The sequence below is a fragment of the Scatophagus argus genome, chromosome 17, assembly GCF_020382885.2.
Source record: "Scatophagus argus isolate fScaArg1 chromosome 17, fScaArg1.pri, whole genome shotgun sequence".
Taxonomy (NCBI): Eukaryota; Metazoa; Chordata; class Actinopteri; family Scatophagidae; genus Scatophagus; species Scatophagus argus.
In genome coordinates, this window is record NC_058509.1 from 14,603,461 (window position 1) to 14,624,858 (window position 21,398).

General features: G+C 41.5%; 2 protein-coding genes and 1 long non-coding RNA gene across 16 annotated transcripts in view; 1 reads left to right on the forward strand and 2 right to left on the reverse strand.

The window, feature by feature from the left end:
• col16a1 (collagen, type XVI, alpha 1) overlaps positions 1-9,258 on the forward strand; it is a 67,875-nt gene extending 58,617 nt beyond the window's left edge. For all 7 annotated transcript variants that reach the window (XM_046416726.1, XM_046416723.1, XM_046416724.1 and 4 more), the window contains 12 exons: positions 458-502; positions 735-788; positions 899-952; positions 1,055-1,105; positions 1,333-1,422; positions 1,546-1,581; positions 1,702-1,746; positions 2,977-3,171; positions 3,404-3,467; positions 3,578-3,754; positions 4,226-4,303; positions 7,721-9,258. In XM_046416726.1, coding sequence (XP_046272682.1) covers positions 458-502; positions 735-788; positions 899-952; positions 1,055-1,105; positions 1,333-1,422; positions 1,546-1,581; positions 1,702-1,746; positions 2,977-3,171; positions 3,404-3,467; positions 3,578-3,754; positions 4,226-4,303; positions 7,721-7,914 — 1,083 coding nt within the window. In that variant the 3' untranslated portion in view covers positions 7,915-9,258. The remainder of the gene's footprint in view (positions 1-457; positions 503-734; positions 789-898; positions 953-1,054; positions 1,106-1,332; positions 1,423-1,545; positions 1,582-1,701; positions 1,747-2,976; positions 3,172-3,403; positions 3,468-3,577; positions 3,755-4,225; positions 4,304-7,720) is intronic.
• LOC124074203 lies at positions 5,720-7,077 on the reverse strand. 3 transcript variants are annotated; one of them, XR_006845807.1, is made up of 3 exons: positions 6,959-7,077; positions 6,252-6,395; positions 5,720-5,856 (listed from the first exon to the last, which is right to left on the reverse strand). It is a non-coding gene; the product is annotated as an uncharacterized LOC124074203 (long non-coding RNA). The 3 variants fall into 3 exon arrangements; XR_006845805.1 differs by having other exon boundaries at positions 6,733-7,055; XR_006845806.1 differs by having other exon boundaries at positions 6,907-7,049.
• A 1,282-nt stretch (positions 9,259-10,540) lies between the features above and the next one.
• col9a2 (procollagen, type IX, alpha 2) overlaps positions 10,541-21,398 on the reverse strand; it is a 125,770-nt gene continuing 114,912 nt past the window's right edge. For all 6 annotated transcript variants that reach the window (XM_046416773.1, XM_046416771.1, XM_046416772.1 and 3 more), the window contains 26 exons: positions 20,930-20,953; positions 20,740-20,793; positions 20,559-20,612; positions 19,394-19,444; positions 19,252-19,308; positions 19,077-19,130; positions 17,148-17,201; positions 16,951-17,004; positions 16,428-16,481; positions 16,292-16,345; positions 16,100-16,153; positions 15,945-15,998; positions 15,803-15,856; positions 14,925-14,969; positions 14,781-14,834; positions 14,611-14,664; positions 14,475-14,528; positions 14,322-14,393; positions 13,912-13,947; positions 13,718-13,762; positions 13,257-13,289; positions 12,938-13,084; positions 12,751-12,805; positions 12,416-12,604; positions 12,035-12,112; positions 10,541-11,300 (listed from right to left, as the gene is read on the reverse strand). In XM_046416773.1, the coding sequence (XP_046272729.1) occupies positions 11,095-11,300; positions 12,035-12,112; positions 12,416-12,604; positions 12,751-12,805; positions 12,938-13,084; positions 13,257-13,289; positions 13,718-13,762; positions 13,912-13,947; positions 14,322-14,393; positions 14,475-14,528; positions 14,611-14,664; positions 14,781-14,834; positions 14,925-14,969; positions 15,803-15,856; positions 15,945-15,998; positions 16,100-16,153; positions 16,292-16,345; positions 16,428-16,481; positions 16,951-17,004; positions 17,148-17,201; positions 19,077-19,130; positions 19,252-19,308; positions 19,394-19,444; positions 20,559-20,612; positions 20,740-20,793; positions 20,930-20,953 (1,740 nt within the window). In that variant the 3' untranslated portion in view covers positions 10,541-11,094. The remainder of the gene's footprint in view (positions 11,301-12,034; positions 12,113-12,415; positions 12,605-12,750; positions 12,806-12,937; positions 13,085-13,256; positions 13,290-13,717; positions 13,763-13,911; positions 13,948-14,321; positions 14,394-14,474; positions 14,529-14,610; positions 14,665-14,780; positions 14,835-14,924; positions 14,970-15,802; positions 15,857-15,944; positions 15,999-16,099; positions 16,154-16,291; positions 16,346-16,427; positions 16,482-16,950; positions 17,005-17,147; positions 17,202-19,076; positions 19,131-19,251; positions 19,309-19,393; positions 19,445-20,558; positions 20,613-20,739; positions 20,794-20,929; positions 20,954-21,398) is intronic.

The following is a 21,398-nucleotide window of genomic DNA, read 5'->3' on the forward strand; positions in this document are numbered from 1 at the left end:
GTGTATTAAAATTGTATCACCATGGCTCACATTCAGTTTCACAACTAGCAAACTTGTACGCAAATCAACCTGCTGACTAAACCTTCTTCACTCAAAGACTATCTGAAGCACTTCATGGAGAGATGGATTCATGAAGAATACATTGTGGTTGTGACTTTCATTTTAGATTTTAAGTCTAATGTTGTAGATATCAGTGGTGATGTGAACCAATTTGAAATTTCTAATCTTTAGATTGTCTCTGCCGTGTATATCAACACAGCATAGATAGCGATATTCACATGAGTAGCTCCCTCTTTTTCCTTTTTATTTCTCTTACTCATTCTCTGTGTCTCAGTTTGTGTTCTACCCAGAGCAGGTGTTCAGGATTTCAAAGACACGTCTGCCCGTTCTTTGGCAGGCTCGACTTTGTGAATTTTGATACTGTACCAATCTCATTCTCTTTGATGTCTCTCCTCAGGGATTCAAAGGGAAAACTGGCCATGCTGGCTTTCCCGGACAGAAGGTTAGCCAACAACTCATTGCTTCACTAGCACGCTGTCTATGTCTGTTTGTGTATTTACATTTGCTGTCTGTTGCTTATACATTAGGCCAAGTTAAAAGATAAATTATGAAAACTGTTATCGCAAAAGTCTAGATTTTATCACCCCATTGTTTCAGTCTCCACTTGTAAAAGTGTGATGTATTCTGCTAATGCTTCTTCTGTTACCTTTTCATTACTTCTCTAATCTCTTCAGGGTGAAGCTGGACCTTCAGGTCCACCTGGTTCAGCAGGCAGACCGGGACATGATGTAAGCAGCACATAATAATCTGCATGCAAGCCCAAAGCAAGATTTTATATATCAGTCATCAGTATCAGCATCAATAGGTCAATGTTACAGTAAATTTGTGAACTTTCCAGGGTGATCCAGGTACCCCAGGAGCCCAGGGACGACCTGGCCCACCTGGCCACATTGTAAGTTCACTGCAGTTTAATCTCATACATGCATGAGCTGTTGATATTGCAGCATGAAGTGTGTTAAACCTGAATATTGTGTATGTTTACTTTCCTCATTAGGGTCCTACAGGCCCAGCTGGACCACCAGGACCTGCTGGTTCACCAGGGGTGGTAAGGAAAATGCTCTTAAACACGTGATCATACTTTTAATGAACAAAAAACCTTAACCTTAACCTTAAATGGGAAAGCTGAATATTTAAAATTCCGTAGAGGGAAGCAGGATGTTTGAATAACCAAAAACGTGTTGGAGATAACAAATAGATGACAAATAAATAGCACCCTGCTCCAAAACGTGCAAGCAACAGAAGAGATTTGGAATGCTCCATCTTCCCATGCAGGGTATAAAAGGAGATAAGGGCCAAGCTGGTGAGAGGGGTCTTCCAGGGATGGGAGGAGCCCCAGGACCACCTGGGCACCCAGGGCCCATGGTTAGTACCTTTCAACCTGTGTCTTACAAAATTAAGTAAATGTAATTAACGTCATTCACAATGCTAACATGCCAAAAAATCTCACTTAACCTTTTTTTCTCCTGCTTTGACTTTGTCTTTTAGGGAGAGCCAGGCAGTGACGGTACTGCTGGTAAAGATGTGAGTAATGTCTGGGTGTAGTGTTTGTCCCCATTAAAGTATAATGGAGAGAGATGGATGTGGTGTATATTTTTCATTCTTTTGATGGATATTTCTTTTTTTTTTTTTTGGCTTTGACAGGGGGTGGCAGGCCTCCCAGGGGACATCGGGCAGCCAGGTCAAAAAGTAAGAGTTGACTCAGGGTGGTACAGTATATTATGTGAATGTGTGTTGTCGAGTAGAGCATCAATCATCCATTACCTCAGCAGACCGTTTGAATTCAATGAGATGCACCCTTTTTCTCTTCCGTTTAGCTGAGAGAGACTTACACCAGCACACTATGGTGCTGAACACGATTACTTTTCTCCATTTCTGCCCTCTCAGCGCCTGCACTTAACAGAGTCATCAGTTCACTAACTCTCCGACCCACCCACGGACACCGTCTTCCCTCCTCACCTCACTTCACCCCTCTTCAGCCAGCTGCCCGGTAGCCCTGTGTTGCTATAGAGCCTGTTGGATCTCTCCATAGACACAGGCTTACAGTACTGTAGGTGGATACAGTGATAAAGTTATTCTAAGCCTCTGGGATAATGCTATTAAGCATGAGGGGAGATACTAGATGAGGCTATTTGTCACACTGACAGGATGGCATTGTCAGGGTTTTAGCTGCACAGAAGAGGAGAACAGAGGAGAAAGACAAGAACGGACTCCCCTATTCTTCTCCCTCCTCTCTATTTCAAGAGCTGCTTGTCTGTCGGTGACGTGTAAACATTAGACGTCCATTATGGGCTGCTTTGTCCTCGATAAATCACTGTCGCTAATGCAGCGGGGCTGTTTTTTTTAGCGTATTTAAACAACCTGAATGGCAGGCTCTGTTGTGTGTAAAGAGATATAGATGCAACCAAACCTGTCTTAAGGACTGCTGCCTCTTCTTCTCTGATATGGGATGATAATAATCTTAATATGCTTCTCAAAAATAGCTACAAATTAAAGCAGTAAACAAAGAACATAATAGTTAACCTTTTACCCTGTGGCTGAGCGTTAGATGAGAAGACGCCACGGATGGTGGATGGTGTTTTATTTTTACCTTCCTACATCTTTTTCATTGTTCTTATACTTCCTTTAAGCTAAGTTAACTTTCCAAGCTTGCTTCACATTTAATGGCAGACATTCAGAGTGGTGTCAGTGTTCATATCCAACCCTTGTCAAGAGAGGGAATAAAATTTCCAAGCAAGTGCTTTAGTGAGTTTAATAAGTAATAAATGCTATAGCCAGTGAAATATAGTATTTTAATGCCAGAAACTTGTAAACGTGCAAAGATAAAAAAAAGAGAAAGGTGTGATGGACGATTAGCCAGTTTCATCTCATCCACTCTATGCCACTGATATTGTCTGTGTGTGTGTGTCTGTCTCCCAGGGAGAGGTAGGGGCCCCAGGCCAGAGGGGCCCTCCAGGAGAGAGAGGTAGACCGGGGCCCCCTGGTGGTTCAGGTTACCACTCCAAGGATGCACAGCCGATGATTGGCCCAGTTGGACCCAGAGGGGAAAGGGGAAGTCCAGGCCCAGAGGGCCCTACAGGACTCCCTGGAACACCAGGATCACCAGGAAATGATGTGAGATACAGTTTCATTACCCTTAGTGCACTCTAGCTGAAGTTTTATCTTTTAACACGCTCCAAACTGTGCGATATCAAGCTTGCTTGTGAGAAGACTTGATGACACACAGTATAATGGCCCAAGGTGCTCATAAGTCCATCTGCTTCACTAAATAATGACATTTTTCATTATCTACATGATTAATGTTTGGCCTTTTGTATTTTGTCTTTGTTTCTCTATTCTTAAACAGGCTGTAGTTAATTATGATGAAATCAGGAACTTCATCCGCCAGCAGGTCATCAAGATTTTTGATGGTGAGAGCATGTGTTAATCTGTTGAAATGCACATTGTTATGTGACTGTTTGTCTCTTCTCTTCTTGCCATGGTGGAATCATTGTTTTTATTGCATGCTTACCCTTCTCAGAGAGGATGGCCTACTACATGTCTCGCATGCAGATGCCAGTAGAGATGGTGGCATCCCCAGGTCGGCCTGGGCCCCCAGGGAAAGATGGCTCACCAGGTACTCCCGGGGCCCCAGGTGCACCTGGACTCCCAGGTCAGATCGGCCGACAAGGGCGGCCAGGAGGCCAAGGGCTCCCAGGTGAGTCTTGTCCGTTATACCAATAATCTTTCAAGCACCATGACAGTGCATAAAGTGTCATCACTATCTAATTGTAAACTGTTTAACTGTCATAGGGCAGCGCAGTGGTTAGTAGTGTCACAATCACAGGCTCGAATCCCGATCTGGGTCCTTCAGTGCAGAGTTTGCATGTTCTCCCTGTGCCTGTGTGGGTTTTCTCCGGGTACTCCAGCTTACTCCCACAATCTCAACATTAGATTAATTGGCCACTCTGCATTGTGCCTAGGTGTGAGTGTGTGCATATGTGGTTGTCTATCTTGGTGTGTCAGTCCCGTCACTGACTGGCGACCAGTCCATGGTGTACCCCACCTCTTGCCTGTAGTCAGCTGGGATAGGCTCCAGCCCCCCGCTGCCCTGATGGATAAGTGGTATAGAAAATGGATGGATGCATAAACTGTCATGTTGTCAAAATATGTGACACTCTGTCTGTAGGACCACGAGGACCACAAGGAGAGAAAGGAGAGAAGGGTCTGGGAGAAATGGGAGATATAGGACCTCCAGGAGCACCAGGTAATGTGCCTCACTGAGCCATTGATCAGTAAATAATATAGTGGCCTCTGATGGTCAGTCATTTGGTTTAGCTGAGAATCAGTGATATAGGACAACCATTAGTGAGTGCAATAATTAAACTGCAAAGAGGCAACTCCTTAGCATATCTTGGTGTTACTGTTGCTGTGTTACTGTGAAGAGAACAGGACTATTTTCCGTTCATCAGACTAGCAACTAGCAATAACACAAAACATTTAATTCATAATCATATGTTAAAGCTAAAACCTTTTGGCCAGTTTACCAAACAGTATGGTTTTGGTACAACACGATCACCATGTGAATTGACAAATTATATTTATTTTGTGGTATTATTTATAATATAATAATACAATTACTTATAATTAATTATTTATATTTTGTTGTAGCACTATGGTATGCAGTCTTCCTCAAAATGAATGAACAATTGCAAACTATAGTTGATGCTAAACCCTTCTGGCAGAATTAGCTAACTTATGTGGTCGGCTACATAAATAATGCTAATTACTTTAAAAAGTTTTCATTTGTTGTTTATTACTAAATTACCAGCATGATGAAAGTAATGTTTCATCATTTTACATGTTCTCAAAATTAAAAGGCTAATTCATACCACCCAAATCAACATCTGAGAATCCTTCATCATCATCATTATCATTAGATAGCTTTGGTTGCAAATAGGCAAATTAACATAAATTAACATCACTTTACATGGAGGGATTTATTTATTTTGGACTGACAGGTAGTTTTTGTTGAAAAAGCCCAGAGGGAAAATTGGCTGCTCACAATAGTCTTATCTTACTAGAAATAAATCATCTTTGGAGATTTTACTGAATTCTGACCTGTTCTTCTCTGCCCCCCCCCCCCCCCCCCCCCACAATAAATAAGTCTAAAACAAATAAACCTGTCCAGTTTTAGAATAACAGTAAAAAAACAAATAAACACAGCTTTAAAAAGCAGTAGCTACATGCAACTGTGCTCACATTCATTGATCAAAGTATGATTTGTTTAAAGTTTGTTTAACTGTTCCTCTATTTCTATTGATAATATTCATGGTAATAATATCATCTATTAGAGATTCTTATTTGTTTTTTTTCTTTCTTGACGTATTTTATAATGCAGTTGCCTTATGTTGTTACCCAAGTCCTTCATTTTATTTATATAATGTATTGGTGCTCCAGCATTAAATGTCAACCCTTTTTTAGTAGAGTTCTTTTACAGATGGATTAAAATAAGCTTTCCAAGAAGTAGCTGGATATTTTGGGAAATGCTCTTGTTTTCATTCTTGCCAAGAATTAAATGTAAAGCAGGGCTCTCAAGTTTTGAACTGAGTTCAGAGTGAGATTTTGGTGGAGGTTTAGTTGGGGTGAGGACAAGGGTCTGATCAAATAAATTAAACACAAATTCACACAAATAAAAATATTTATTCAATTCAATTTTAAAGGTGGTGGGATCTTGGGGCATGGGGATATCCATGTCCTGTCCCTCAAGGAGCAGGTTGAGGGTAGCTCCGGTGGTGAAGCCAACATTTAGCTTTTCTCCTACCAGATAGAGAACAGAAAGAGATAAAGCAAATTAAGTACATGTAGTTTACACAATATCTCAGAATCACAGCCACTTTTTATTCACTAAATGCATCAGGTAGAGACACAGCAATTTGACTTAGCAATCAGCACTTTAACTCAAAACTAGACAAACAGTAAGTGCACATAGATTCAGCAAGATATGCACAGCAAGTGCAAGCGATTGAAGGTATTCCTCTGTAAGCATGCTATATTATCCATAGACTACATGTATAAGCCTACATACAATTTATGCCTGTTCCATCACATCAAAGATATCACCCAACTCAAAACAACAATCTTCCCAAAAGTATATTTGAGGTAAATGAGCACACAGGTTTATCTCTTCCTTATGTGACTCTTGAAAGTATTACCTGGCAGTTGGTTTAGTGGGTCCTTGTAGGGGATGTCCTGGACTTCTTGGCCTAGCTGTCTCCTTCTCTAACCTGGCCACCTTTTTAGGGAGCTGATCCTTCTGAGGGAAGCATGAAAGAATGCTCATTTGCCTTCCCTGACATCTTTGAAGACAATGCAATAATTAATACTATGCATTCTCTGGATAAAATATAATTAAATAGCCGTCAAGCTCATTAAGTTTGCAAAGTCCTAGTAGAAGTGGGTCTCAACTGCTTCGTGAATTACTCTTAAGAAAAAAAACTATATTTATTTAGTTGAGAAGTAGCCTGCTCTTACTGGTGGCATAAGAGAAAAGCTTTGTGAATAATGAGTCCTGAGCTAAGACAAACTGTTAGCTAACATTACTGATTACCAGACAAACTATTCAGTGGCGGTTCCAGAGAGCTAAAGCTAAACATAAAATGTGCATAATCCCAGCCTTGGCAAAGTGTTACTTACTACTAGATTGATTAGCGAGCTACTGCTAGTGTAACCTCTGCAAACTAACACCCGAAAGTCAGGATAGATAACTAACTAAAGCTTCCATGCTAGTGGAGCATGACTAGCTTGCAAGCCAACTGCTAAAAGAAACAATTGAGTGACAAAAATGCATTTAATATAAAAAGACTGTACGTAGAGACAGTGTTGCCCAGCAGCGGAAATCAAAAGAGATGACTTGCTGTACTCATAGGACATCGTCCTCTTCCGCGTCGATCATCAGAGTAGCGAGATCAGTGTCATTAGCTGTAACGTTGTTGTAGTAGGAATACCTAAATCTTACCCGGATACAGCAAGGCTATTTTTGATTGGCTGTTCGGTAGCTATATTCTATTTGATCGGCTGGTGCGTGGCAGGCGCTTTCTGAGCTCAGGGGGGAACCGGCTTGATTCCTACCTGTTCCACTGTAAAAAAAAAAAAAGAAAAAAAAGGACGTTAATCTGCTAATTTCTCTGCGTGAGAAATACAAGGTGTGGCGTGAGAAATGGTTGAAATCGCGCGCTCAATACGTGAGACTTGAGAGCCCTGTAAAGATTGATACCAATGTCACGTCTGTATGGAAAATGTTATGCTACAGGAAAAAGTCACTTAGCATTGCTTTGCTTAGCAGAAAGACTCTGCTCTGACCAAAAAAAACAAACAAAAAAAATAAAAAAAATAAAATAAAATAAAATCCAACTACCAACTTCACTTAAAATCATTAGCTCATTTTGTATGTTTAATCCATACAAAACCAAAGATTTTAAATGACAATTTGTGGCTTTATGAGAGCTAAGATAGCTTTTTTTTTTTCTTATAAGGTGAACTATAAAGACTGTAGTCTCATATTTAGTGGAAGCCATGAGAGTGATATCAATCTTCTTATCTGTTGTTAAGCAAGCATGCAACAGTGTACAGCATTTCCCAAAATGAACTTTTTAGGGTTAAGTGATTTCATTTTTTCTTCCAGGTGTCCCAGGCCCCCCGGGCTATGGTAAAATGGGACCCCCAGGTCCTGTTGGCCAGCAGGGTGTTCCTGGAATCCCAGGCAGTCCTGGGCAGCCTGGTACAAAGGGACGTGATGGACGCTGTAATCCTGGAGACTGTATGAGCCATCAAGTAGAATATAGCCCCAAGGGCCCACCTGTCAAGGGCCCCTGGTAGAGTGTTCAAGAAGAGGGGCAGAGGGGACTAAAGCAAAGACAGTACAGACAAGACATGAAGCCAAAAAGCATGACCCAAAGTTAATAAATCTGACCACAAGATTACAACTACTACTTTCCGTTGTAGTTGTAAGCAAAAATCCACAATTGCTTTCTGAGGGCTCCACTGAAATGAGGCTTGCAAAGACGCACCAGCAGCTCGTTTCTATTGCATCATTTTTTTTCACTCTGAATGCCAATTCAATGCTATATTACTGCCTCTTATTTTGGTTTCGCCTCTTTTTTCTGTTTCGTTCCTTTTGTGCATTTTCAAACAACCCAGGGGAGGTGACAAGAATCACAACCTGTATTTTCTTCTCCTTGATTAATTCTGGCCTCTTCTATTTTTTTTCATTTTCTTTGCCGAACTCAGTAGGAAGACAATACACACAATTATTGTAGCACTTTGCTTCCACCTCTCATATCTTTCTTCTTTTCACAGAGAATCATATTCCGAGTGCGTCCCATGCATTTCTAATATTCTGTCTCAGTGCCTATGGTGTGATACATATTTGAATTTGACTTGTAAGAGAATATCCAGAGAAATATATTTCAGTTCTGTAGAAACAGATGTCAAAAACTTGCATTCATACCCTCTTTGATGGATTGACTGTTTTGTATATATTTATATTTATATATAGTGGCTTTTTATACTTTTTCATCAGATTTGATAAAAAAGCGTACACATGGTTAGCCACCTATTTTTCATTTTTAATGGGTATAAGACAGCAAAAAATGCCACAGTATTTTTCTAAGGTGTATAAGCTTTAAAAATGGATTGACATGTTTAGTAATAAGTAAAAGACTTATTTATAGGAGAAAATTGTGCTTACACAAGAAAGCATATTGGTTTTTGAATTGATTTTGCTAAAGTTAATTTTGTGTCATTTTAACTCCAGTCGTCTTGGAAATGCAACCACTTTAAAGGATCTCATCTCATTTTGTATTTCAAAGTAGCTGTAATAGCCATGTCTCTGCTTTTACCAGGCACTCATTTGAGAAAATATGAGCAATAATTCAGCCCATTCACCACAGGTACTGTAATGAAACACTGAGCATGGCCACCTAGCCCTCACAATCACATAAAGCTTAAGAAAATATTGTGAAAGCATCACAAACAGCTTTTTTAATGTTACATGTTACTGTATTTTGTGGTTGTTATGTGTTACTTTTTATATCTGAGAACCTTTGGCCTTTGTGATGCAAGACTTTGAGTAGTTTATAATCATCAGTTTAAACTTTGAGCAGTGGTCTAACTCATGGGAAATGTTCAACTTAAAATTGAATTAAATTGCTTTCCAAAGAAGCTATATCATGTGCTTATCATTGTCACTTTGTGTTATATCAGATATTATTAAAATACCATTGTCCACCCAGAGACAGATTATGAAACCCTGGGCTCGGATGTGTATAAGGCCCCCCCCACCTCTCCTACCGAGAAGCAAACCAACAGAAGGTAAAGTTGTTTTGCATCTGTTTGTAGTTGTTTTTCTGTCTCATTCGTCTTTCTGTTCATTTTGGGTCTCTTCACTGAGGTTTTGTATTTCTCTGTGACCTTTTTGTGCCTTGTTTCACTGACTTTCCAACAAGAAATATTAGCAGTCATTGGCCCCTGACCCCTTGGGTCCCTGCACCTGTGCCTAGTTGACCTGTTCTGTGTGTCCATCAATTTTCCAGTCTGTGTATATGTTTTTGGTATTGTTATCAAACCCATCATGTGCCTTACATTTGTTATACTATGAAATATTTGAAAAAAAAAAACACATTCATTTTGAAAGCATTTTGAAATTGAACAAGCGTGGTTGTTTTTCATTCCAAGAAACATGGGCATATGCATTTGAACAATTATGTTCCATAGTCTAGTACAGTTTTGCAGTCTGATGGGAACTTTTGGCCTTGAAATTGTCAACAGAAGCTGAACATCTGCAGCTTTGGACGCTTGGGAGTTTATTTATATGCATGAAAAGGTGGTGAAAGAGGAGAACCAAACTAAAGAAACTCATTCCCATCCGCATATGATACAGAAGAACGTTACATTTTATAAAAGTTTCTTCTTTATTGTTTTGGGTTGACCTGAACAGCCGGGAAAAAAAACCCTTTTTACAGATGATTATATAAAGAACAATAAATAATTTCTGTGGATGAAAATAAATCAGTCAGTAAGTTGCTGACACCCTGTGGAAAGTTGACAGTGGCATAAGAAGCACATTTGGACTGATCCGTTTTGAGAAAAAGTCGTTATATCTGTAGGAACTTTTTATTACTCACTGAATTCATTAACACAGGATTTTAGTTGGTGCATATCGTAGCCCATTTCTTTTTCTCTACATAATAATCAACACACATTTACAAAGATTTACAGCACTGCATTGTGGGAGATGGGAGTGCCCATTGGGATATGCTGTTGCCAGGCAACAAGAGGAAGAGATAAAGCTAGTCGTTAGTTTCTAAAATGAGACTTGGGTAGAAAGTGGGGATTGTTGGGGGAAGGAGGGGGCAATGTACACATGAGGTAAATCAGGGATTTCACTCAAGCTTACAGATGAAAAAAAAAAAAAAATTCAATACATTATAGTACTTGGTGGAAATTTAGGCTTCAATCATTCATTTATTTTGTACACTTTTAAGGCATCGGCTGTGATGTCTCAAGAGAGGCAGGACTTTAAAACTTCAAAATACTTCTCAACCAACAAAATATTGCATATGTAAAACCTTTTAAAGTGACCACGGTGTAAAAGTAAAGCACCTTTCACCACACTTGGTTTCCAGCCCCTCTCAGCTCATAGATACCATGGTAAATGTAGATGTAAAATACAGTAGATCTGTTCCTCTTACATTGCTGGAACAGGGCTGGGATATATGGATGGGACAGATATTGACATCATCCAAAAACACAGAGGGATGTGGGTGGCTGTGAACTGCTGCTGTCATGGTGATGTGGTGGATTAAGATCAAGAGTATGTCCCACCTGTCAAAACTTCAGGTTGTCAGTTTCGGGGGGGTGCTATACACCCAGTCACTATTATTGTCCCCTACTCCTCATTCTCGATGTTGTCCTGCTCAGAAGAGTGGCCTCTCTCCTCCTTTCCTCGTTTCTCTCTCTCTCCCTGGTGTTATGAGCTGCTGATGGAGAAACGGGTCTCTAAACACTGGGTCCTTTGATTGTTCCTGCCTCCTGTAGTCTCGGGGAGGTGTATGCTGATGCAGCCAGACACATCGCTGTCTCGCAAAAGCCTGGGAGGCCTGGAGGACCCGCCTTACCAGGGTAACCGGCCTCTCCAGCTGCTCCCTGAGGTCCTCTCTCACCAGGCCTGCCATCTCGGGCCACGCCATCAACACCAGGAGGACCTGAGGTGGGAGAGAGTTCAATGTCAAATGAGGATTTTTACTGATTTCTAGGGGTCAAGATGGCTAACTACACAGAAGTCCATGTTGAGAAGTTCTCTCCCAGCTCCACTCTGACCTTGGATTCCACTTGTGTACTGTATGTATGTACTGAAGCTGAGTGTATGCATGCATAGGAGTGTCCATTTTCCTAATTTTGAATTCGTGTTTGCTGTTGCAGCCGTGGCCTAGAGGTTGGAGAAGCGGCTTGTGATCGGAGGGTCACCGGTTTGATTCCCCCACCGGACGGGCAGGAAAAATTTGGGTGTGGTGGAGTGATTAATGTGAAAAAATTGCCCCCCCCCCATTAGCCGGCTGATGTGCCCTTGAGCAAGGCACTTAACCCCCAATATGCTCCCCGGGCGCTGATGCTGCCCACTGCTCCTGCGTGTGTTTCACTGCACGTAATTTGCCGGGTGATGCATGTGTGTGTTCAACTAAGGATGGGTCAAATGCAGAAGACAAATTCAGTGTGTGTATGTAAAAATATATATACTGTCAATTCTTCTCTTGCAATCCTATTACATTCTCATTCAAGAACATCTGTTAAATGGCTTGAGGTAATGATGCTTTTAAAATGCCTTTGAGCAGCCTTTCCTGTGGCAAGAGCTGTAATGCCAAGTCCTTCAGTTCCTTATTGTACCCATACTCTTCTTAAATATTGGTGATTATTACAAGCCTGGGAGATTTCATCTTACCATTTATTCCTGGAGGTCCTGGTGGTCCTGGATGGGGTTTACCAGGATCTCCTCTTTCTCCCTTTGGTCCTCTCTTTCCTAAGGAAGACACAAGAGCATAGGGTCAGATGTACCCTTAAAAGCTGTATTGTGTAGTCATCAAATGTAAATGCATTGATGTTCCATTTTAAAATTTTCAGCCATTTCACATTTCATATATTTTTTTTAACCTTTTTAATATTTCTGAAAGATTTTAACTTTTTCTTATTGTACATATTGTAATTCTAATTCTGTATTTGTATTTTGTGTTCACACCTTATGCCAAGACAATTTCCTTGTATGTGTAAACATACATGGTTATAAATCTGATTCTGATCAATTATGATTCTTGTTTATTTCTACCTTTGAGTCCTGTGTTTCCAATCTGTCCAGGTCCTCCCATCATGCCAGGAATGCCACGGGCACCCGGTAGGCCATGTGGCCCTTGAGGGCCAGGTGACCCTGGAGGTCCAGGAGGCCCAGGTGGACCCATTACACCTGCTCCACCAAGCACAGCCCTCTTGGCACTCACCGCCACTGCTGCTAGCCTCTCTATAACAGAAGAGACAGCATCATCGTTTTGACTAAATTACCTTTGGTGATGGCAACTGATTGCTCAGGAGATGAAAGCAGGGGAATGAGCCAATCTGATCTCCACTATGGACATCAAAAGTGAATAGTTGGGTCTAGATGCTCACCCTGCAACATCTTCAATACCACTTCAATAATATGCTGGTCAGATGCATCACGTCCCTCGAGAGAAGAAGAGGAAACTAAGCATTGCGAAGAGACAGCAACCCACTACATGCATTTATCAACATTTTCCATGCGTTATACATCATTATACATTATACAAATACATGATCGAGGGGGAACTGGACTCACTGGTGGACCCTGAATGCCTGGCATGCCAGGAACTCCTCGCTCTCCATTGAGTCCCCTAGGACCAGGCAGTCCTGGTGGTCCCTGGTCTCCTGGTTTGCCAGGATCTCCAGTGGGTCCATTGTGTCCAAGGTCACCCCTAATTCCTTGCTGTGAAGAGAGAGGAATTAAGGAAGAGTGAATTAATGGAGAGTAAAGAAAGGCCAATCAAAACTGATGATGTTAAAAGTAACCCAGGAAAGAAAGAAAAAAAAGGAACAATTGAAGGAAGGAAATACATTTATGGAACCATGCAGAAATTTTCAGCACAACACAACCTCACCTGTCCTTTAGGCCCAGGTTCACCAGACAAACCCTGTGAGAACAAACAGAGAGATTTTCACATTCATCACTTCCATCTATCATTTCTGCCTCAGAGACACTCATTGAGCAATAATTCAAGAATGAATTGTGTAAATGAACGTCTAAAAATGCTGCTTCAAAGAGCCAACGTGCATCATTGCTTCACTGTCATGTAAATAGCCCATTTGCCATCTGGATTATTATGGGGATTTGTATGCAAATTCAAAGACAGACTTCTTCTTCTTCTTAACTTCAATATGGTAGTGATATTTTCTGCTATGTATCACTTTGCTTTGATGCCTTCAGAGCCAAGTGTTTAAACCTTATCCAAAGCCTGCATGTTTCAGTGTTTTTTTTTTTTTGTTTTTTTTTATTTAGAAACGTGGTTCTTTATAACAAAAAAGTTTGAAACAGCTTTATGCCTTGTGGTAATGATTTTACCTTTTCACCTTTCTCACCAGCCAATCCTTCAACACCGGGGTCACCCTAAAAGCAACAGAGAGATTAAGATCAAGAGGAGGACATAGATGGGTGATCATAGAAAATATGTGTACGCATGGAGCTGAAGTTCAACAAACAACAACATAATACAGTTTTATGATAATCCAGCTTAAAAGGGTAAAATTGCTACTCACAACGTCTCCCTTTGGCCCAACTTTTCCTTGGAAGCCCTGCAAAGAAAGATGGGCTGAGTACATATAAATGTGGTCAAATTTAGATTATATATCCTCCAAAAAAAAAAAAGACTAAATATTGATTCAAGCCAGTGACACCAGATCACAAAGTAAGAAAGATGTTTCATCTCTGAAACATGGAAGATGAGGATGCTTAGATTATCATTTATATTGGTTATTTATATTGCTTGTCTCATTCAGTGATTTAGTGTGGATTCATGGCTTTGATTCATGGGTAAACACTGCCCCCAATGGACACATTTGGGTAACAAACTATTATGAACCTTGTATGAATATGTTTAACAGTGTTTGAATTTGGGGAATGATGCACATTTAGGTCTTTATTCATGTACACAAACACACACACAGACCTTATCTCCCTTAGTTCCACTCAGGCCCTGGGCACCTGGAACACCAATTGGTCCTCTCTCTCCTTTGCCTCCCTGTTAAAAGACATTAGAATTCACACAGGAACGTACAGCTGCAGCTAAACTGAGTTCTTAGAATGCAAAGAAGCAACTCACAGGCTTTCCGACTACTCCCTGTGGCCCAGCTTCCCCCCGCTGGCCTCTGTCACCCTGTAGAAATCAAGTGAGGTGAGTATGTTTGGATCACTGTTGCAGTTTCAAGCACTTTCATGTAGCAATTCTGGTTTTATACCTTGGGTCCAGGAACTCCTTCCATACCAGGTTCACCAGGAAGACCAGGCTCACCCTATAAGATTGCAGTCAACGTACATTTATTCATCCTACTGCACAATATAAGAAAACAATTGTAATCTTTCTTTGTCTACAAAACAACCATATTTTATGCATATGTTTACGAATTACCAGAGGTCCAGGGGCACCGGCCACGCCAATGTGGCCCCTAGGTCCAGGCTCACCCTGACAAGGGAGGAGATGACAATTTAAACAATTAAAACCAGAAAAATGCAGTGACTCTAATATAATGTTAAGAGTTTTTAAAAGGCTTACCTTAGCTCCAGGTCCTCCCTTTGTCCCAGGACTGCCAGGCAATCCCTACAGACAGAATCAACAGCAGTAAAAATGTAAGCTTTTTATCTGAAGTAGCTTGTGGGAAAGCATCTGTATCTTGAATTAGGACAGTAGAATGCAAATTCATATGTTTGAAATACAGAGAGTGAACCTGAAAATGCAAGTTGTAATGAATGTGGATATTAGTATTAGATCGTGTGTGCTGGTACTGGGTGCTGGTAGAGCTAATACCTCAAGAAAAAATACTTATAAAAAAATACAAATAATGAAAATAGTTCAACCTGCAGTGCGACATATTGCTTGCAGCAGGTTTCTTTGATTTTGTGAGTGTATGTGTGTGTGTGTGTGTGTGTGAGAGAGAGAGAGAGATGGTATATCACAGTACCGTATAGAGTAAGTTATGGTGTTTGAGTTTGCAGTCACCGCAATGACCACACAGCAAAGTGTGCATCTTATGCTCCATTACCCTTTAGTCAGAATGACGTGCACACAAACATAACCACACACTCTGACATACACACTCACACTGGTCTGATTGTGATAAATCACTCGTGGTGGGAGAGAAAATGTTATTTCAAGGTGGTTTAAATTCTAAAACAACGTGGACCACAGGGTCACTCTTAACCTGGACGAGATCCCAGAAAACAAAACATACCAAGATCTACAGGCGACTTGACGCTGGTTTCCCCTGTCTGTGCTATCGCTTTGTTGAAATGAGAGAACAAATTGACCCCCTACGTGGTCTGAGTGGCAACAAGCATTTACAGATGGGCTTATTTGCATGTGCCTTCAGTGGCACTGCTGAACAATCCTCAAACAAACATATTTCTGCCCCACTACACTGAAGGATCACTCACCGCTGTTCCCTGAGGACCAGGAGGACCAGGCATCCCAGCCTGGCCTGGGCCACCCTGCAGAAAAGAGAAGAGAAGAAGAGTAAACTGCCATCTTATACTAAGATTGATCTTTTTCATCGTAATAATGGCTGGCAACACTTACCTTTATTCCAGGAATACCAGGTGTGCCATCTTTTCCATCAATACCCGGCAGACCCTGAAAAAGCAGGCAGATGAGTCAGTGGACTTCATTTGGCACACTCTGAGCACAGCCGCAACAAACAACAGCAGTGCACAAACAAAAGTGCATCTACTCACATTCTCTCCCTTTTTGCCAACCGCACCCTGTGGGCCCTGGATGCCTCGGCTGCCCTGCAGAAAATAAACAGCACTGGTGTATTTGCAATGCACATCAAGATCACTGTCCCCATTCAAGTTCTGAGAAATGTTTCATCATGCACCACTGCTTTGACAATAACTTCAAGGGAAAACATGAGGAGAGTCACTTACTTTGTCTCCCTTTTCTCCTGGCTCTCCGGGTGGTCCCTGGGGCCCTTCCTCACCCTGCAAACAACAAAGAAAGGCTTAGAGTACCTGTTTTTATGAGTAATCAAGTCTGTTTGAGCATGTTAGTGTGTTTTCTTACAGGGGGCCCAGGAATTCCTACAGGCCCATTGATTCCCTTGTAACCACGAGGCCCCTGCGGGAAAACAAAAAAGTGCCATCAGTCAGTTCAGATCTGGGAGGATGCTAAGTCACACTAGCCTACTATTCATTGTGATAAAGGGGTAATTAGCGCTTAACTCACTTCACTAATGGGAGCTACACAGCGAGCCAGCCACTCTTGCTTTGGCACTAAGCCGGGCCGCTAACTTGGCTAACGCGGCTAATGTTAACAGTAAGACGGATGGCTACAGCGGATCATTAACTACAGATGGAGGCACCGTGGACCCAGACAACCCCAACTCATTAGAGAAGGGGAGAGATTTGTGTTAGCATCATTTCCATATGTCCCCATTGCTGGTAATAGATGATGTTTGTATAGTGGGGGCAGGTTTGGCTGTGCCTCCTTGGTGCTCATCTAGGAATGAGAACAGCCTTGTAATCAAAGAGAAAGAGGACAAAAAAGTTATTGGTGACAAAGGGAAAAAAAAAATGGTGGCACTCACTGCTTCTCCTTTAGGACCCATCATTCCTGGGTAACCCCTCAGACCCATTGGACCCTTAAAGGGAAGCAATGAAAAACATGATGAGACAGAGTAAGATCTGTTAAATCAAGATAATACCATGTGAAAATCAACACAATATCAGTCTATGTTTCAAACTTTGCCAAGCAATTAATAAAAAAGTTGAATTCACAACATACCGGGGGTCCTGGGATACCCTGTTCCCCAGAGATACCTCTGTCTCCCCTGAGACCCTGGTGGAGGAAAGAAAAAAAGAACAGGCTGATTAGTTATTCTCATTCTGTGCTGCTCTCTATTGCACAGATGCCTGCTTCCAATTATGGCACATTCAAACACTTTCATGAAGCTGTACAGGGTATGATTTTGCGTACAGGTTCATAAAGTCTCATCCAAGAAACTCTGAACTGGACAGAAATTCCAGAAGCCAGCTGAAGCCAGTTTGCATGCTGGTTGCTTTTGATGTCTAAACTGGTCTGGAATGTTCATATACTGATACGTTGCTGGTGAAGCTTGTTAAAAATCTAGCTCAAATCAGGCAGCCAGCTGAAGCAAAATGCTTACTGTGTCTTTATTGAATGTCCTGTGTTTTGTGTTGTTATGCTGAATGCACCAGCGGGGTAACATTTCGTTGTGTGCAAGTCTGCAATGATTAAAGGCACTTGAACTTGAACTGTCTGAAACTGACACAAAGCCTCTCATAAGCTAGTTACATGACAATCATCAAATGGCTATTGAAGCTGGGGCAGTTTGAACAGCTTAATCTGTGTTATGAAGAATTAAGAACAGTTTGACGTTTTGAGAAATACAACTATTTTGTTTCATTCTGAGACTTAGATGAAAAGCAGGAGACAGATGGCGATTAGCCTACTGCTCACAGCTAGCTTGGCTGTGGCCAAAGACCTAAAGCTTACTTAAAAATGGCAAACTGTGGTTTTGTTGGAAGTTACACATTTTAACTATTCATTGGCTTGGCCAGTGACTTCCTGGAGACTTGTCACAATAAGACAGCCAAACAAAGAGTTAAGACCCCCCAAAATCAGTGCAACTGTTTGCTACAAAATAATTACAGCATACATATACCGACAACTCCCTGTAGGATCATTTTAACATTTCTGCTTGTATACCAACTTAACAAATGAAATACGTATTAGATAGCTTTCCAGGTGTTGGTTGAGATTTTGTTTTTTTCTCACTTCGAACAAAGCCAGACTGCTTTCAGTCTTAACTTTCAAACTAAGCTATATGCCTCCTGACTGGCTCCGGCTACATTCTTCGAGACGAGTAAGTGGTATTGCTTCAAGCAAAACCAAATAAACCAAAATAAATGATGAGCTAATGTCACTGGTCTGCCGGCATTATAATCTCATTTCTCATCCTCACAAGCCTCATGTCATGTCTGTCCAGTTAAGGCCAGTAAAATCTGTCCAAAACAAAGCTTTAGATGGTCTAGTGTTATGGTATTATTATTAACACATTATTATTAACACTCTACTGGTACTGGTCTTGGTCACTACTCGACCTGTTTTAACATTACATAATCACAATACAACACACACATACATACATCTGTGTTTTAGTTTAAACAGCCAGTAGCGATGTAAACAGCTCATGCTGGCGGTCATTAAGAAGAAAAAAGAGAGAGCAGCAGCACAGTGCAATCTTGCGTCACTGCAGGTCTAAATTACTGGTCTGCATGAGGGGAGAGGTAACTTGGTGCGTTAAGTATTTTGAGCATCTAAGGCTCCTTGTGTGGGAAGATCAGAGGCTAATTCCTGGTGCCTGGCTAGCTGCTCCCTTGGAGCCCACTGTGTTCTCATTAGCTCTGCTTAATACATCGAGGTGAGAGGGCTGAGTGAACCCTGACTCTCTCATCCTCCCCTTCATGTACCTGGCTCTTCACCACCCTTTTCATCTGGCTTGCTGCATGCTGACTGCAGGGCCAGGGCCAGGCCTGACTAATCGCAGCCAGATTAGTGCCAGTCATGTGCCTCAGGGGGCTTCATTAGAGCTAATCCTTGCCTCTGCTGGTCCTGAATGGTGGGTGAGTTTGCAAGATTGTACAACATGTACGTGGGTGCGCCCATTCTAGCAAAGATTGTGCAGCTTACCAGTTTTCCTATGCTTCCAGGGTCTCCGAGAACACCAGCACATCCTTTGTGTCCCTGGAGGGCAACAATCAGTCAGTAGGGTGTCATAACAATTCTACAATGCAACATAATTACTGACACTGAAAAAAAGCTTATTCTTTCAGGGCAACTTAAACCAACCAGACAGACTACTCACTTTGACTCCCTGCAGTCCCTGGGGGCCTTTAGGTCCTGCTGGACAGTTAAGAGGACACTGTTGTGGAGGGAAGAAAATATACGGATTATGAAAAGTAAAGACAAAACAGATTTGTAAGAAAGGGCATGTCTCTAGATCTTACCTGGAAGTCTGCACTGCCTTCTTCTCCACCAATAAACTTCCCTGGAGGACCCTAGATGGACAGATAGATGAACAGAAAGACAGATAGATTAAGAAAGTCACCCAGTCACAGTTGCCTCTACTGCCACGAGCTGAGCCAGCACTATCTCTCCATCTATTTCTCGCTCCATCTTTCCTTCTCTCTGTTTATAGATTGAGTTAGAAAGTAAAGTATCTCTACACGGGATGATGTATTCCTGCAACAGTCAGATCAGACAACCCACTGATCTAATGGGGGTTTATTTACCCTAGGACAGCACTAAAGCTAAACAAATACACTCCCCTGGGCTGGGAGCATCACTCTCAATGAAGACACCTCCCCTTCTTGGAACCACTCAGAGATGCACACAGGAGAATACATACACCATTGGAAAATAGACTTGAAAGTGTACCGCTCAAAACTGTTTGTGCTATTTCACCACTCAGCGTCTGTTGGGATCTGTACGATCTGCAGCGAGCTCTGACTGTGCTTTGTTTCCATACAGTACATTTTAAAAACACATTAGTTGCTGTTGGTTTAGCACAACAAAGCACCCTTCAAAATAGCATGCGTAGGTGTGATGTTGACTTTGTCTACTTCAACAATAAGTACATTAACTAAAATTAGATTGATGGTTCATTTATCTCACAGTCTGTTCACATATGAAATTATTCACCGTGACCAATACATTTGCTGAGAAGCATATCAGTCAATATTAGTTTATTGCAGATGTATTGATATTTGTTGGCCATGTTTAAAGTTATTTAGATGCAATGCCGCAGCTGCATAGTACACCTAGAGTATTTTTCCCTTTTCAAATATCAATATCAGGATTAGTTGTTAATGGCACTTCTTGTAGTACAGCATCTCTGGTGCTGCCTCAAGAAATTCTGAGCTTACAGATTCACAGAGGGTGAACAAAATAACAGGAATATCTGAACAGAACATGGGGTAGTTTTATTGTTTGTAGATTGTGTTGTGTGTTGTTATTGCATGTTATATATGTACACAGGATGTTCCAACCTATTAATCTCAGGTTTTCCATTGGCATTTCAGCACCAAGATCATCTTTGTTCCATCAAAAAGTCAGAGAGAAGGGTGACAGATTAGATATTTTATGGACAACCGGTCTTGTGTGGACACTTACTGGTTTGCCAGGAGGTCCAGGAAGTCCCGGAGCTCCAGGTGATCCCACGACACCCTAAACAATGAGGAGAAAGTAAAGAAGAGGAGCTGAGAATGTAGAAGGTTTTGGCAGCTGATAACTGGCTCAAAAGACGTTTGTAATTCATGAGGGCAGTAATATAAAACTGAGGCTGGTGTCCTACCTTTGGTCCAACTGGTCCGATTTCACCTGGAAGACCAATCGGCCCTGGAGTGCCCTAAACAAAGACACACAAGAGCAAGAGATACACCGATATGTACGCATCACACCCGCCACAAAATTATTTCTAAGCCTCAAAACAAAGGCATTAAATAATAAAGGCACAGCTCTATTACACCATACATGCTACTTACAGACAATCCTGGAAGGCCAGGTCCCTGTGAGGACAGAAAGGACAATTGGTTAAATTGCTGTATAACAAGTGGAACCACTCTGTCAAAGTAACAATTAAAGTTTGCAAAAGACAATTAATGATGGCAGCAGCAACTCAGCAACACATGTGTACAGTGTCAGAGCGCAGGGTAAACAGAGCTCAAGGAGAACAAAGACACAGAACGCAATCAGTTTATGTTTACTGTGTCTTTTGCTTGGCATTAATTATAAACAAAGTAATTGAGTAAGTAAGTCTGCTTGGATGCTGGGCAGCCCACAGGACAGGATCTCCTGTCTCTGCAGCGTGAGGCAGCTGAGTGTACAAACAGCCCCCACACAGGATGCATGTTAATGCTAAACAAAGGATTTAACCTATAGTGTTGCATTCACCCATGACGCAATGACTCTTACTGAGGGTAATGTTTGAACATACTGCATTATGTTTGACAG